Raw genomic sequence first — 16239 nt, 5'->3', positions numbered from 1 at the left:
CTCCCTCTCCTTTCTATCCCGGGAGAAGCTAAGTGGGGATGGGGGGGGGGTTAAGAAAGGAACATAAATAATGTTATGTCCGGAGGCTTCCAAGAAGCTACAAATAGCTCGCTGGGTTCAATCCAAAAGCGGGAAAGGAATTTTTGCTGCCTTTTCCACTCAGAGACTGACAGGGTTGTGCAGAGAGAGGGAAAACAGAGAACCAGAGAGGCTTGAGAAAGTCCCTGAAACTGAGAGGTGGCAAACTATGGCCCTGCAGGAATGAATGACATGGGCAAGCTCAGAAGCAACCCCTTGCTTACTCTCCTGCATGAATTCTTACTCAGGCCAGGCAACTAGACAGGTGTATTGCTAAGGAGGTGGTTGGAGGATGGATGGCAGCTAACAGATTGAGGTTGAATCCTGACAAGACAGAAGTACTGTTTTGGGGGGGACAGGGGGCGGGTGGGGGCAGAGGACTCCCTGGTCCTGAATGGGGCAACTGTGCCCCTGAAGAACCAGGTGCACAGCCTGGGAGTCATTCTGGACTCACAGCTGTCCATGGAGGCACAGGTTAATTCTGTGTCCAGGGCAGCTGTCTACCAGCTCCATCTGGTATGCAGGCTGAGACCCTACCTGTCCACGGACTGTCTCGCCAGAGTGGTGCATGCTCTGGTTATCTCCCGCTTGACTACTGCAATGCGCTCTACATGGGGCTACCTTTGAAGGTGACCCGGAAACTACAACTAATCCAGAATGTGGCAGCTAGACTGGTGACCGGGAGTGGCTGCCGAGACCGTATAACACTGGTCCTGAAAGACCTACATTGGTTCCCAGTATGTTTCTGAGCACAATTCAAAGTGCTGGTGCTGACCTTTAAAGTTCTAAATGGCCTCGGCTCAGTATACCTAAAGGATTGTCTCCACCACATTGTTCAGCCCGGACACTCAGGCCTTCTGGCGGTTCCCTCACTGCAAGAAGCGAAGCTACTGGGAACCAGGCAGAGGGCCTTCTCGGTAGTGGCACCCACCCTGTGGAACACCCTCCCATCAGATGTCAAAGAAATAAACAACTATCTGACTTTTAGAAGACATCTGAAGGCAGCACTATTTAGGGAAGTTTTTAATGTTTGATGTGTTATTGTGTTTTTAATATTTTACTGGGAGCCGCCTAGAGTGGCTAGGGAAACCCAGCCAGATGGGCAAGGTATAGATAAATTATTATTAATAATAATAATAGGAGTAGTCAAAGGCAAAAGAGTCCTCCCCAATATCTAAATCAGCTCCTCTCTGTCCACTGGGTCCCTTCCCAGGATTCAGTTCTGCACTTCCATTCTATTCCTCCTGCCGTTTTGACCAGCCCTGCCAAGACATCTCCATGGGGCTCATTGCAAAGTGTGGCTTGGTGTTATGTGCGAACTGGGTCTTTGAGATTATTTTATGAAGTGGGATATATCTTTCTAAATAAATACAGTGATACCTCGGGTTAAGTACTTAATTTGTTCCAGAGGTCCGTACTTAACCTGAAACTGTTCTTAACCTGAAGCACCACTTTAGCTAATGGGGCCTCCAACTACCGCCGCCCCGCCGGAGCACGATTTCTGTTCTCATCCTGAAACAAAGTTCTTAACCCGAGGTACTATTTCTGGGTTAGCGGAGTCTGTAACCTGAAGCGTATGTAACCTCAAGCGTATGTAACCCGAGGTACCACTGTAACTCAAGTTGTGATTTATTTTTTTTAAAAAAACAACAACCAGTGCTTTGTTTTGTTTTTAAACTTGCTCACAGCTGGCATTTTCATAACCCAAGACAGTCCGAAATAAGGAAAGGAAAACAAAGCCATTGATTTCTCCTGAAACATCCAGGCATAAGAGAAGTTATTTGCTGAAGAGGCGCTGCGATGTGCTGAGCTCCCCAAAGCATCTGCAGAGGCCAGAAATTCTCAGGGCCTTTTTATTAAGTCAAGCCCCACCGAGGGATTAAAAATTCAGCAGAAACAAGCAAAATTCAAATTGCAGATGGCGCAGCTGCACGCACGGCTTTTCCCACCGCTGCAAAATTATATTTTGGGGGGGGGGTACTTACGGGCAGTCCGAAAACGTTGGCTTGTAATAAAATGGTGGGATTTTTGATTCGTATTTTGCTTTCGACACGCTGTTTCCACTAGAAGCCATCAGCTGCAAGAGAAAACGGGAAAGTTTGGTTTAAGAGAGAGAGATGAAAATTTGCCATCCAATTTCCTTAATTCTATAGCAGGGATGGGAAGCCTAGGACCATACAGGTGAGGATGGAATCTACCTCCCCAGCCCAACATGGACAGCTGCAGGTTCCCTGCCCAAGTTCCTTATCAGGGCAGGAGCAGCTTTGGCCCTCCAGATGTTACCGGACTACAACTCCCACCATCCCTAACCAGTCGGGCTGAGGATGATGGGAGTTGTAGTCCAACAAAAATCTGGGGGAACCAAAATTGCCCTTGTCCTGTTCAACAGAGTGTATTTTAATCATTCCTCCCTCACTTTTAAGGGCTGCTATGTCAGAGATGGGCAGAAGGTCAACTGAGATCTATTTCCAGAGAATCAACAAAGGTTTTTTTTACTACCAAGTGTGTTCTTTTGAACAAAAAGCCCTCCTCACAACAAAATAGGTTACTATAATTCTTGATCTGAATGAACACAGAGGCAGAGTTTATTTTATAAAGTAGTTTACATATACTTAAGTATGTAAGTAAAAGGGAGGGGGACATTAGGGATATAAAACACCATACAAGCATCCCTGTACAGTGACTTTTGCAGCTTTTTACACACAATTACAGTGGTACCTCAGGGGTTAAGAACTTAATTCGTTCTGGAGGTCCGTTCTTAACCTGAAACTGTTCTTAACCTGAGGCACCACTTTAGCTAATGGGGCCTCCCACTGCCACCGCGCTGCCGCCTCATGATTTCTGTTCTCATCCTGAAGCAAAGTTCTTAACCCGAGGTACTATTTCTGGGTTAGCGGAGTCTGGAACCTGAAGCGACAGTAACCTGAAGCATCTGTAACCCGAGGTACCACTGTATATGAGAATTCAGGATTACCCACAGCCAAACCATGGAGAAATTTGATTCAGTTTGCATATAAAGTTGAATCTATGTGCTAGAAATTGCCAATACCTTATATGCAAACAATTAGAGGAGGGCTTTAATTTCAGCAATTAAAGAATGGTACAACAAAATAAGAGATTATATAGTAACAGCTAAATTAAGTTATTAAATCAGATTTAGAGAATATAATGACAGTTACAGAGATATTGTTGTTAAAGTAGAATTTATTCACTGATTCTTGGAGTTTATATGAATTACCTCCAAGGGCGATATATGGATTTTCAGTGTTTTGATGAGAAGACTATTGGAATATTGTGCTTGCAATGGCATAACCCTCACTGTTTTTTCAGCTGCTGTTGTTATGTAGTTATATGAAAGCCATATTTATGGAATCTGCACCCTCGGAAACAGTACAGCTCAAAATTCGCACTCATCTGAATTTTGCGATGCAGATCTCCACCCAAAGCTTATAAAAATGTACATATTACATTAAAATGACTATGTTAATGAAAATAACAAACAAAAATGCATTGTATTGGGGGAAACTGTTTGCACAAATGTGTACATCCGTCAAAACTGCATACAAAAAGTGTATCTATTAGGAGAAATATACATTAAAATGCCGATGAATTCTCATGATAAATTAAGAAGAAGAAAATCTTCAAAGTGCTGCAAAGTGTAGAGAACTGAATTTAAGAATGGGAAAATGAGAAACTAGGGCTGCCATAATTCAAGAAGTGATAATTCGGACACCAAAAAATTGAGATTTTTTTTTTTTTTAAAGTTCCCAGAGTTGTTAAGCTTTTTTTTCTTGAAAAACACACACACATAAAAGTAATGTCCGGGAAAATCTGGGTGTATGGCAACCCAAGCGAAAATGAAACTGAGAGTACCTAAAGGGACAGATCCTTCCTTGCCTAGGGTTGTGGGAGATCTATGGTCAGATCTCGTGACATTTTATATTTACTTAAAAGCAGCATGGGATAGGGCCTCGAAAACCTAAAAAAAAAGTGGGTAGATAAGATAATCACTCTCCTGCCCCTAAATAAAGCAGCTTTGATGTGATCATAAGCATGATTAAACCAAGATTCTTGCGTGTGCTGTTTTAGCAATACAGTGGTACCTCTGGTTAAGTACGTAATTCATTCGGGAGGTCCGTTCTTAACCTGAAACTGTTCTTAACCTGAAGCACCACTTTAGCTAATGGGGCCTCCCGCTGCCACCACACCGCTGGAGCACGATTTCTGTTCTTATCCTGAAGCAAAGTTCTTAATCCAAGGTACTATTTCTGGGTTAGCGGAGTCTGTAACCCGAAGCGTATGTAACCCGAGGTACCACTGTAATGTGCAAACCAATGGAGAATCAGGTAGGAGGGGGAATGAAACCAAGTTGCTGGATTTCTGAAAAGAAAGCATTTCAGTCCATTTTGTTACAAGCCCTGGTCTGTCCCCCACCCCCCAAAAGACACAATATCCTTTCCTTTGTACATACCTCAACTTGCACATTGTCCCATTCATCTAAACGGACAGATTTGACTTTGCTGACGTGTGGGATGTTGCGGTGGATTCCCGAACAATTTAAGCAGATGAACACTCCTAAAGTATGAGATGCCCAGTCTGGATCTGGAAGATATAAAGGAAATAAGAAATAAGAAGAATTAGAAGAAACAAACAAACCCACACCTCAGCCCATAGGAGCTGATGCCTATGAACTAGTGCAAGATACAGTGACTTGGCTTTTAAATGGAGCGGCTAGTCGGAGCCATATTGCACCTGTTCTTAAATATCTGCATGGGCTGCCAACTCAATGGGACTTACTTCCAAGTAAAGAAAGATATAATTGCACTGTTAGCCACTGTCTTGCTCTGGAAAAAGGCCCCAGCTGACAGAAACTGCTAAGGAATTTGGAATTTGGTTGTGTGCCGGCACATAGAGAGTTTTAAGTAAAATCTTTCTATACAAAATAAGGTAAAGGTAAAGGGACCCCTGACCATTAGGTCCAGTTGTGACCGACTCTGGGGTTGCGGCACTCATTTTGCTTTATTGGCCAAGGGAGCCGGGGTACAGCTTCCGGGTCATGTGGCCAGCATGACTAAACTGCTTTTGGTGAACCAGAGCAGCATATGGAAACGCCGTTTACCTTCCCGCCGGAGTGGTACCTATTATCTACTTGCACTTTGACATGCTATCGAACGGCTAGGTTGGCAGGAACAGGGACCAAGCAACGGGAGCTCACCCCGGTGCGGGGATTCGAACTGCCCACCTTCTGATCGACAAGTCCTGGGCTCTGTGGTTTAACCCACAGCGCCACCCGCATCCTGTATACAAAATAGACCTATCAAAAAGGCCATCCTATTGCATTTCCAGGTTGTCAAGAGTGTGTGTGGAAATTGCTGGTCCTTGTCACTTCTACACGTGGTTAATCAGCTTAATGGCACTTATTCCACCTCAAGATCTCCATGCCAACATGATCATGTAGCTATGTGCCTAAAACATTTTCAAGTTCAGGACCCCAATTTTCCAGTGACTGTTTATGAAAAGGAGGCACTCAGCTCTTGAGGCTCCCGGTTAATGGGAGCCACCACCTCCCCTGGCAGAATTCAAGCAGTTTCAGAACACAGAAGATAATTAATACGCCGTAAAACATTATTATCCCTAGAAAAACACTAATAAGCCAAGAGGAATCACCAACAGAGGTAATTAACTCAGAAGAACAGGCATCTGAACCAGGTTAGTTCCCACCACTGAACAGAATTCCAACTTCGGAGCTTATAAATATCTGACTGGACAAGTGCCATTTTTGCTGTATACACAGCATACATTTAAAGCACATAGTCCCCCCCCCCCCCAAGAATCTTGGGAACTGGAGTTTACCCCTCAGAGCTACAATTCCCAGCACCCTTAACAAACTACAGTTCTCAGGATTCTTGGGGCGGGGCATGATGTTCTTTAAATGCACCGTGCATACACAAACTTTGATTTTGTGGATCTCGAATCCCTGTTTTGGATTGGAATTTCAGAGTGCTGCAAAAGTGATACAGTGGTACCTTGGTTCTCAAACTTAATCTGTTCCAGGAGTCCATTCGACTCCTGAAACCATTTGAAAACCAAGGCGCGGCTTCCGATTGGCTGCAGGAGCTTCCTGCACTCAACTGGAATCTGTGGAAGCCGCATTGGATGTTTGGCTTCTGAAAAACATTCGCAAACTGGAACACTTACCGGAACACTTGTTCGACAACTAAACCGTTCGGGAACCAAGCCATTTGGGAACCAAGGTACCACTGTATCCCACTTTAAGCCAGTGCATGACCCCCTTGGGTTCTCAATCACCCAGTCACCCATTGAGTGCTCTTGCTACTACTCACTAGGTAAGCCTCAGGGGACCCATCAACATGAAAGGGCATTTTGCATTTTGCTCAAGCCTGGAGTTTATGATAAAGGACTTAGGATCCAACTTGTTTCCTTTCCCTTCCCACCAAGGGGTTTCTAGTTCTGCTGTTTCTGACTCTTGAAAAGGTTACAAATGTGATGGCTCATTTTTGTAGGGTCTTTGCTTTTCTCAAGCCACAGAAGTAATAAAGGAATGAAGCCAAAGTGATCTGAAATCACTGGGAGTGCCCATGGATTTCAGAGCATCATCTGCTGCCGAGCCTCTCCAGCAGCCTCCCCCAGCCTGTCCCCTTCCAGATGTTTTGGGGTACAATTCCCAAAAACTTGTGCTTCAAAACAGCTGGAAAGGCACCAGGTTGGGTGGAGGCTGCTGTGAGGACAAAAGCATTAAAAGCCATGCAGAATCTCAGACGCATTTAATTTCCTAGGAATGTATTGATAAGTAAGAGAACAGCAGAAAAAGGGCAAGTGGGGGAAGCCCCACAGTGGTAACTGACAGGGGAATGACTAATGGGCAATTTGCTTTAAAATAAAAATTAAAAAGTGTTATTATACCATAGTCATTGTAAGGGGTGGTGTGGGGGACAGAAATGCAATGGGAGAATGGGAGACAAAACACAACAGGAGAGATCTGCTCTAATATCCCATTCTACCCTAACGTCAAGAGACGCGGGTAGCGCTGTGGGTTAAACCACAGAGCCTAGGACTTGCCAATCAGAAGGTTGGTGGTTCAAATCCCCGCGATGGGGTGAGCTTCCGTTGCTCGGTCCCTGCTCCTGCCAACCTAGCAGTTCCAAAGCTCGTCAAAGTGCAAGTAGATAAATAGGTACCACTCCAGCGGGAAGGTAAACGGCGTTTCCGTGCACTGCTCTGGTTCGCCAGAAGCAGCTTAGTCATGCTGGCCACATGACCCAGAAGCTGTACCCCGGCTCCCTTGGCCAATAAAGCGAGATGAGCACCGCAACCCCAGAGTCGGTCACGACTGGACCTAATGGTCAGGGGTCCCTTTACCTTTACCTAACTCTAATGTCAACTACTACTACTACTACTACTACTACTACTATTGTAGTGTGGAGTGTGCTCTTGTCCAGGATTCCAGCCAGCCACCCTCAATGCCCTTTGGCAGAGTACTCCATTTCACCCCTCCCCAGTTTTCCCATTTCTTTCCTAGCAGATCTGCCAACTAGCATTCCATCCCCACTAAGCACGTGCAATTTTCACTGGGCTGTTTTTGGAGTCCCCTTTTTGGTACTTCTTGGGCTTCCTCCAAGGCTGCTGGTATCCCCCCCCCCCCTCGTGTGTGTGTGCACACGCGCATGTGGTGTCCTTTTGGCTACATAAGCAACTACATCAGAGAAGGCGTTTACTATTTAGGGCCCCTCTGGACGGCTAGGTTTCATTTGTTTTTGTGGATATATGGCCACACCCACAACACCCACATAAAGCACCAGTGGCATAGCGTGGGTTGTCAGCACCCGGGGCAAGGCAAGTAATTTGCGCCCCCTAACCCGTGGATTTGCGCCCCCTAACCTGTGGATTTGCCCTAACCCCAGATGTTGCGCCTGGTGCGGCTGGCCCCCCCCCCCGCACCCCCCACGCTACGCCACTGTAAAGCACTATGATATTGCTTTTACAGTCATGGAGAATCCTGGGAACTGTACTTTGTTTAGGGGGCTGGGAACTGCAGCTCTGTGAGGTCAACACTCTCAGCAACCTACAGTTCCCAGGATCAGTGGTGTAGCATGGGTCGCCAGTGCCCGGGCGGCCGGGCGGCCGTGGAATGGGAGGGAGGGAAACAGAAGGAGTACACATGTGCATTCAACTCCCTAATGGCATCTGCGCCACCCAGGAGATCACAGCTGCAGAGGTGAGAAAAGAAGAGTCGTTCCATTGTCTGGAGAGGTGACTTCCTGGTTCGCTAGGAGAAGCTGTTTTCATCAGAGCCCAGTGACAGAAGCGTGCAGCTGTATTGAGGCAGCATCAGGTGCTGAAATTTTGCACCCCTAACAATTTTGCACCCAGGGCAACCACCCCAAAGTACGCCACTTTCCAGAACATTCCATCACAGTTAACGTTGTGCAATAGAGCGTTAAATATGGGGTGCAGACATGTGTGTATTCTGCACAACGTTACTGATACAATAATAGTGCATTTGAGGCCATCCACACAATGTTGTGTTTTCTTCGTTGTTCTGTGATGCTTCCCCAAGGTTACTACAGGATGGAAAACAAGCAGGAGCACCCATTCTGCTGGACCTCCACATTCAGAGCAAGCCAATCGCCCACTACAGAGATGCAACAGAAGGAGCCTGTCCCCCAGGAACAGCTACGTAGCTAGAAAGAGGCAGGGCTAGAGCAGGTAGTCACAGAGACACAGCAGACAGGCCCCTCTGTTGGCAGGCCTTTGGGGCTCAGGGGAGCCTTCTAAACCTGGAGCCACATCACGTTTTCACGGCACGCTCCCAGTTCTCTCACAGCACATGGCTTGGGAATTGCACAAGTTCTTGATCAGGAAAGGCAAGGCAAAGCTCAACAAGGTCATCACTGCAGTCAGATTCAAGCCAGGCCCAGCAAGATGTCATTCGTGTCAGATTAATAAGGTTACATGGACGCATCAGCTGGCAGAAGCAGAGGGAGACAGCAGGCTCATAGAGCCGCAATGCAAGAATTCAGGGAAAGTGGCTGGATGTATTTGCCAGGGCTCATCGGAGCTGACCAGCAGTGCCATCAAAAGCAGAAGCCCAGGATCCCACTCAGCAGAATGGGCAGCAGGGTTACAAATGCAACAGAATGAGCCTGACCACACCTGGGAGTGAGCCAAGCATTACTGCTCCATTCATATCCTGCTTTTTCTCCCAGGAATTCAAAGTGGCACACACAGTTCTCTCAAACTCCATTTTATGCTCACAACAACCCTGTGAGGTAGGCTAGGCAGAGAAACAGTGTGACTGGCCTAAGGTCACCCACTGAGTTTCAAAACTGAGTCAGGATTTGAACCCTGGTCTCCTGGGACCTTTGCCACTACATCACACAGGTCCTATCATCTAGGGAAATCTAGAGAGGTCTACAGTTGCCCAACTGAGAATGCAACATGTCAAGGTCAGGGATCCACAGTTGAGAGTGGTCCCATTGAGAGTGGCCCCAGAGATCTGGTTCACACACGTATGTATTCTCAATTGCTTTTTCATTTTCATTACACCTTTCCTCTAAGGGGTCCAGGATGAACACAACACTCTCCATCTCCCCAGGTAAATCATTCAGATCAGCTCCCAGCCTCGCAAAGAGGTGCAGGGCTGGTAGGGCAGCGTGGGAAGGATGCAAACCCAGCATCGGCCTCACTTTGCAAGGCTGGGGTCAAAGGGCACATGGCTGCTGCATCTTCTTCACCCTGCCTGCAGGCATCAGGGGTATTTGCCCACCGAGGGCCATGTCATTCAGCCGAGCTTCCCCGGGGCACCAGCAAACCACATTACACCACTGCTGGGTTGCCCCAGGTTGCCCCAATTTATTCAAACAAACAAAACATCAAGCTAAAAGTAATTAAAAAAAACAACATCCATAAAAGCAGGAAGAATAAAATCACCATCTTCTTTAAAAAGAATGAGTGGCGTAAAATATATTCCACAGTGGAATGCAACGTTCATATTTGCAGCAAACATGCCAAATGATCACGAACATTGCCAAATAAAGTCATATTTAGTGGGATTGTGCCAAACACGAGATTGTTCAGTCATCTAAATCACAAAACGCCCCCAATCAGAAGCAAAGGCGGAGGAGTCCACATTCCCCCTGGTGGCACGTGTTTTATGAGTTAGGTGTTTGTAGCTCCCTGCTCTTCCTCAGGCATGTGCCGCCTGAGGACATTACCTCACTCTGCCTAATGATAGGGCAGGCCATGTTTTTGTCCCGCCTTTTCTCTAAGGATGGACAGACTGCCTTTTTATAAGTCAGTGCATTGGCCCATCTAGGTCTGTGCTATCTACACGGACTGGCAGTGGCTCACCAGGTTTTCGAGAAGGATGACTTTTGCAGCTCTCCCTGGAGATGCCAGGGAGCAAAGAACCTTCTGAACACAGAACATCAGTCCTTTCCCTTGACTGGAGTGGGGGAGCCTCAGGCCCTAGGGTCAAATGTGGCCCTCCAGGCATCCTTACCAGGCCCTTGGGACCCTCCCAAGGCCATGCCTCTCACCAGCCTTGCTTCACACCTTCCTCCAGGACTTTTGCCTGCCTGGAATGTGTCCTTGAACTCTGAGAATGACTCTTGTTTGCCCGGATGGAGGAAAAAACCAGGTGTATTGGGTATGTGTAGGAACTAGCCTATACAGTTAATCTGGTTGCTCCGCCCACTTTTGCCCTGGCCCCGCCCACCACTGAGAGGTGGCCCTCAGGAAGTTGCCCAGAGTGGCCCTGAGGCTCAAAGCATCCCCTACTCCCTGCCCTAAAGAAACAAATTTGTGTTATTCTACTGTTCATCAGAGTATATAATCCACAATTTTTTATAAATTGTGTTGTTTTAAAATCAGTCAGTTGCTGATTTTTTCTTATTTAAAAAAGGCAACCCAGCAATGCAGTCAGGAGCAGATGGGTTCTTGTTTGCCTTTATTTTTTAAAAACACAGGTACACATTCAAGTTGTGGAGCAAAGTTCGGCGTGCCGTGTGCCTCTCGGAGGTCTCTGCCAACAGTCGCAGAGCAGTGTTGTGTGTTTATTATATTTGCTGGTGAAGGAGTGCCTGGCAGCAAAGTTGGAAGGGCAGGAGGCCTTCTCCTAGGCAAGGCATGGCAATGAAAAGATGGGAGCAGCCACACAGTGAATGACCAGTAAATAAGGGCTCCTAGGTTCAGTTCCCCAGACTTCCAGCTGAAAGGGTGAAGCAGCTGAGCTGGAAAGGGCCCATTTCTGCCTGAAACCCTGCAGATGCCTCTGCCAGTCAGAGCGGGCACTGAAAACTGCCTTCAGCAGAGTCAGACCCATCTATTGTCTATGCTGGCTTGCAAGGGCTCTCCTGGGTTTCAGTCAAAGGTATATGGAGCCGTATATGGAGATGCCAGGGATTTAACCCAGTGGAGGCTGGTGCCAAGAGGGCAGAAGGCAGGGAGGACAACAACAGATACCAATGGCAGGCAGAGCAATCTAACTGCAGTTCGGTCCCCATCCACCTCCTCTCTGCTGAGTTCTGCGCTGGCAACACCGAGACGAAGGAGGAGGAAGAAGAAAACCAGTGTCACCCCCTGGACTGGGTTTAAGTAGGAAGGCAGATAGCTGAGGACTGGCTAAGGCTGTGTTCTCTGCTGCCTCCCATGCTATTTTTGCAGTGTTAGCAGCACTGAAGTGACCTCCTTGGAGCCCAGTCCTGGGCAGAGTGTCTGGAGGTCCTGGGATGCCCAGATGTCAAGACCACCCCTCTCAGCCTTGCAGGTATGGTCCAAAGGAAAGCAGGGCAATATGCCGGGAACCAGTTTAGCTGCAGGAGCTGGTGGAAGGAGGTGTACAAGATGTCTTAGGGACTCCACTCCAAATTTGTGTAGGATTTGCTCTTACATTGGCTCCCAGTACGTTTCCGAGCACAATTCAAAGTGTTGGTGTTGACCTTTAAAGCCCTCAAAGGCCTTGGCCTAGTATACCTGAAGGAGCGTCTCCACCCCCATCATTCAGCCCAGACACTGAGGTCCAGCTCCGAGGGCCTTCTGGCAGTTCCCTCACTGCGAGAAGTGAGGTTACAGGGAACCAGGCAGAGGGCCTTCTTGGTAGTGGAACCCGCCCTGTGGAACGCCCTCCCATCAGATGTCTAAGAGATAAACAACTATTTTACTTTTAAAAGACACCTGAAGACGGCCCTGTTTAGGGAAGTTTTTAATGTCTGACACTGTATTGTTTTTGATATTTGGTTGGAAGCCACCCAGTCAGATGGGTGGGGTACAAATAATAAATTATTATTTTTATTATTATAAACAACTACCTGACATTTAGAAGTTCAGGGAAGTTTTTAATGTGTGATATTTTAATGTATTTTTAATCTTGTTGGAAGCTTGTTGGAAGCCAGATGGGTGGGGTACAAATAATAAATTTTATTATTATTATTATTATTATTATTATTATTATTATTATTAGGCCTTTTCTTCTCCCAAAGGTGTCCTGAAAGATAGCGGGTACAGATTGTTCCTCGGGGTTTACTCCCCAAGCCTTTCTCATGAATCAGGATAGCTGCAAGGCAGCGGAGGTTTAGGGCCAGTTTTCCTTCTCCCTTCCAAATTGACGAGCCCCATCTGCCCCTGTGTGCACCTCCTGTTGATTGTGCACTCACTGAGTTTCAAGCACCGGGTTTCAATCCATGCTGACACACAACAGTTCTCCAAAAGGGCCTACAGATCCTTGCAATAAAAGATTAGCAAAGGAGGTGGACTCTCCTTCGTTGGAGGTATGTGAACAGAGACTGGATGGCCACGATTCCTGCATTGCAGGGGGCTAGACTAGATGGCCCGGGGCTCCCTTCCAGCTCCATGATTCTGTGACTACTGTTGGATGTGTCGTTTCTCAAACAAGCTTTACAATGATTGGGAAGCCTTGATTTGTTTCCTGCCAAGGCATGAGCACTTCTGTGTAGGGTGAAGTCATCCCCGCCCATCTACGCCCCGCTAGTTTGTATGCAAACATACAGTGGTACCTCGGGTTAAGAACTTAATTCGTTCTGGAGGTCCGTTCTTAACCTGAAGCACCACTTTAGCTAATGGGGCCTCCTGCTGCTGCCGCACCACCAGAGCATGATTTCTGTTCTCATCCTGAAGCAAAGTTCTTAACCCGAGGTACTATTTCTGGGTTAGCGGAGTCTGTAACCTGAGGCGTCTGTAACCTGAAATGTCTGTAACCCGAGGTACCACTGTATTTATTTATTGGCCGCTGTATAAGCCAAGCTATATTTGTGGCCATCTTGCAGGGATTAAATGGAACAAAATTTACAGTAAATCAGTATAATGCAGTTTATACACAGTACTGTATAATATGCCTTGTAAAATAAGGTACAGTGGTACCTCTGGTAACGAACTTAATTTGTTCCAGAGGTCCATTCTTAACCTGAAACTGTTCTTAACCTGAGGTACCACTTTAGCTAATGGGCCTCCAACTGCCACCGCCCCGCCGGAGCACGATTTCTGTTCTCATCCTGAAGCAAAGTTCTTAACCTGAGGTACTATTTCTGGGTTAGCGGAGTCTGTAACCTGAAGCGTCTGTAACCCGAGTTACCACTGTATATGAATCTGACATTAACAAAGCCATGCTGATGTGAACAACCAAGGGGCAGGGGGAACCAGCAACTTCACTGCACTCTAAGGTGTTAATTCGAACACACCCTCAGGTCAGTCTGAGGTTGCTGGGGCAGCGTCCCTTGCATTCCCATCAACCAGACTCCACAGATTGGAAGATATAAAATAAGCTTATTAAGTTTACATGGGTCCATTTCTGTGCCCCCCTCCTGTCTTTTGTGCAACTTTCCACCCCCTCCAGCCTATCAGCTCCTGCCTTGTCAATGCCAGTTTAAACAGGCATGCTTGTCTCCGGCTTCTTTTAGGAATTGCAGCCTGCACTGCAGTTCGCAGCAGACGTACAGCTTGAGTCCCAAAGTAGCATTTGGTATGACATCAACACTTCCAACTCAAGCCAGGGAGAAAGCGAGAGAGGATGGGGAGGGGTCGCCTGAGTCAAGAGAGACATCTCCCTGCCTCTTCTCATAGTATGTTGGGTGTGTGTGTGTGCCTGACCTCTTCCACAAGCTGTAAGGTTGCCACCAAAACACACACACACACACACACACACACACACTCCTGCAGCTTCCATGCAGACTTTGCTGTCAGTCCTCCACAGCCAATAAGGGCAACCTTTCTGTGCTGTGAGATGCCTATCCTGCTGATTTCGGCACATTCAGATCCATGGCAGGCGCAGGATACCCTAGATAAGTTGGCATCCTTAGTTGACACCAAACATCCTCTTTAGGTGAGAAAACAGACTGCACCTCCCACCCCAAGGAAGGTGGCTATTGATTCCCAACAAAACCAGAGAGAACGAGATTGTTATGTAGGACTCCCAGTATATTTCAGGGAAAATCTCTCCACCCAACAATCCTGTGCTTCGATTCCCTTTGTCATTTAAGTTGGCATTGGATCACACTCACACCAAAGCTATATCTGTCATCTATATCTCCAGTGCAAATCCGACTCACTGAAATGAAAAGGGCATGACTAACCTTATTTCTGTAAAAGTAAGTCATTTCAAACTGCTTTTCATATTGTGTTTCAATTGATGTTAACTGGCTCAGGGCAATGAATTAAAGCAGCAAATTGGAGCCATTCATCTCAATAGGTCTACTCGGAGTAGGGCTAGCCTTGGACAGAGCACACACTTTCTCTAAGAATGAATAATGGGATGACTTAAGGTTCCTCTCTGGAAGTTTTTTTTTTGGGGGGGGGGTTCCCATATACTCAGCTTACAGATATCCATCCCCCCCCCCTCTCAGCGCAACGAGGACGCTCTTCCCTTCCACCGGCTACCGGTTCCTCTTTCCTGAGTCTTGCAACAGCCTAGCAGAGACCGAGAAGAGGAGGAGAAAGAGGATGGGGAAACCGGAGGGTGGCGGAGGCGGCGGGGGGTGGGGGGATCGGGTTAAGAAAGATAGGAAGGAGCTTCACCCAGTCATCTACCACCCTCCAAGATAAGGCTGAGGAACAGTGTCCGGGAGGGAGACCCATTTAGCGCCACACCCTTAGCCCCGGGAGCAATTTGATTGGGAGGCTGGAGGGGGGGCGGTCAAAGGAAAGTTGGGGTGCGGGAGGGGTAGGGGCTAGACTGCTGCGAGGAGCAGGTGCGTGCCCCCCCCAAAAAAACCACCTCCCTCCGGGGTGTCCCTCCCTCGTCCCCCACCTCGCAGCTCAGCCCAAGAAAGGACCCCCCCCCCATCACCACCACGCGCCCCCACCCCACCTTTCCGCCTTACCGGGCGCATCGCAGTCCGCACACACGTCGTTGCCCTCCCTCCGGAGCAGTTCCAGCAGAGCCTTCTTATATTTCTCCTTCGCCATGGGGGCGCTCGTTGCGGGTGGGGGGCAGGTGTTGGGGGGGGGAGAGAAGCAGCGCCCACTCTGCCCTAAGCGATCTTCATAGAGCTCAGCTGCCAGCGAGGGAGAGGCTTACAAGCCGGGGTGGGGGGTGGCGGGAGGGAGGGAGGGAGGGGGAGGAGAGGGCAGGGTTGTCGATTTCGGGGAGGGGGCTGCTTCATGTAGGACCCCCCCCCCTGCGCGGCTGGCAGCAGCCCTTAGGGGTGGGGGCGAGGGGAGCGCGGCGTCCCTCCCCGTCCCTCCTGCCCTTTCAGCATCACTCCTGCAAGCAGTAGCAGCCCGTCTGCTTTGCACGGGGGAAGGTTCCGCATTCCTCCAGCCGGAGAGAGCATTCTGCCTTTAATAAGGGAGGGAAAAGAGAAAATTAATCCAACTCTTCCCCCCTACCCCACCCCGCGCTCCACCCCACCTCCCGCAAGGACAGAGCGTTGCCCGACGGCGACTCCTCGCGGCCGCGGCGCCTTCCTACACCCTGACCCTGAGAGAGAGAGAGAGAGAGAGAGAGAGAGAGAGAGAGAGATGGGGGTCCCCGAAATAGTAAGGAGTTTTAGGCTTAAGGTTGCTCAGACTAGTTTTGTTCGTCTCTTTCTCTTCCGACAAGACGGCTGCGTGGTGACTTGAGTTGGGATGCGGGCATCGCAGGGGGTGGGACTAGATGACCCTTAGGTCCCTTCCCAGTCTATTATT

At 48.1% G+C, this 16239-nt stretch overlaps 1 protein-coding gene across 2 annotated transcripts in view; it reads right to left on the bottom strand.

Moving 5' to 3' along the window:
- Nucleotides 1-15938, bottom strand: part of ADAP1 (ArfGAP with dual PH domains 1) — a 71068-nt gene extending 55130 nt beyond the window's left edge. The window contains exons 1-3 of one of the 2 annotated variants that reach the window (XM_077918547.1): nucleotides 15432-15938; nucleotides 4550-4680; nucleotides 2064-2155 (exon numbers count right to left, since the gene is read on the bottom strand). In XM_077918547.1, coding sequence (XP_077774673.1) covers nucleotides 2064-2155; nucleotides 4550-4680; nucleotides 15432-15516 — 308 coding nt within the window. In that variant the 5' untranslated portion in view covers nucleotides 15517-15938. The remainder of the gene's footprint in view (nucleotides 1-2063; nucleotides 2156-4549; nucleotides 4681-15431) is intronic. The other variant, XM_028705353.2, reaches the window with a different exon arrangement.
- Between the last annotated feature and the right edge of the window lie 301 nt (nucleotides 15939-16239).

Source organism: Podarcis muralis, chromosome 14 (assembly GCF_964188315.1).
Source record: "Podarcis muralis chromosome 14, rPodMur119.hap1.1, whole genome shotgun sequence".
In the NCBI taxonomy this organism is placed as follows: Eukaryota; Metazoa; Chordata; class Lepidosauria; order Squamata; family Lacertidae; genus Podarcis; species Podarcis muralis.
Note: the sequence above shows the minus strand (reverse complement) of the source record. Positions and strands in the feature narration are given on the sequence as shown.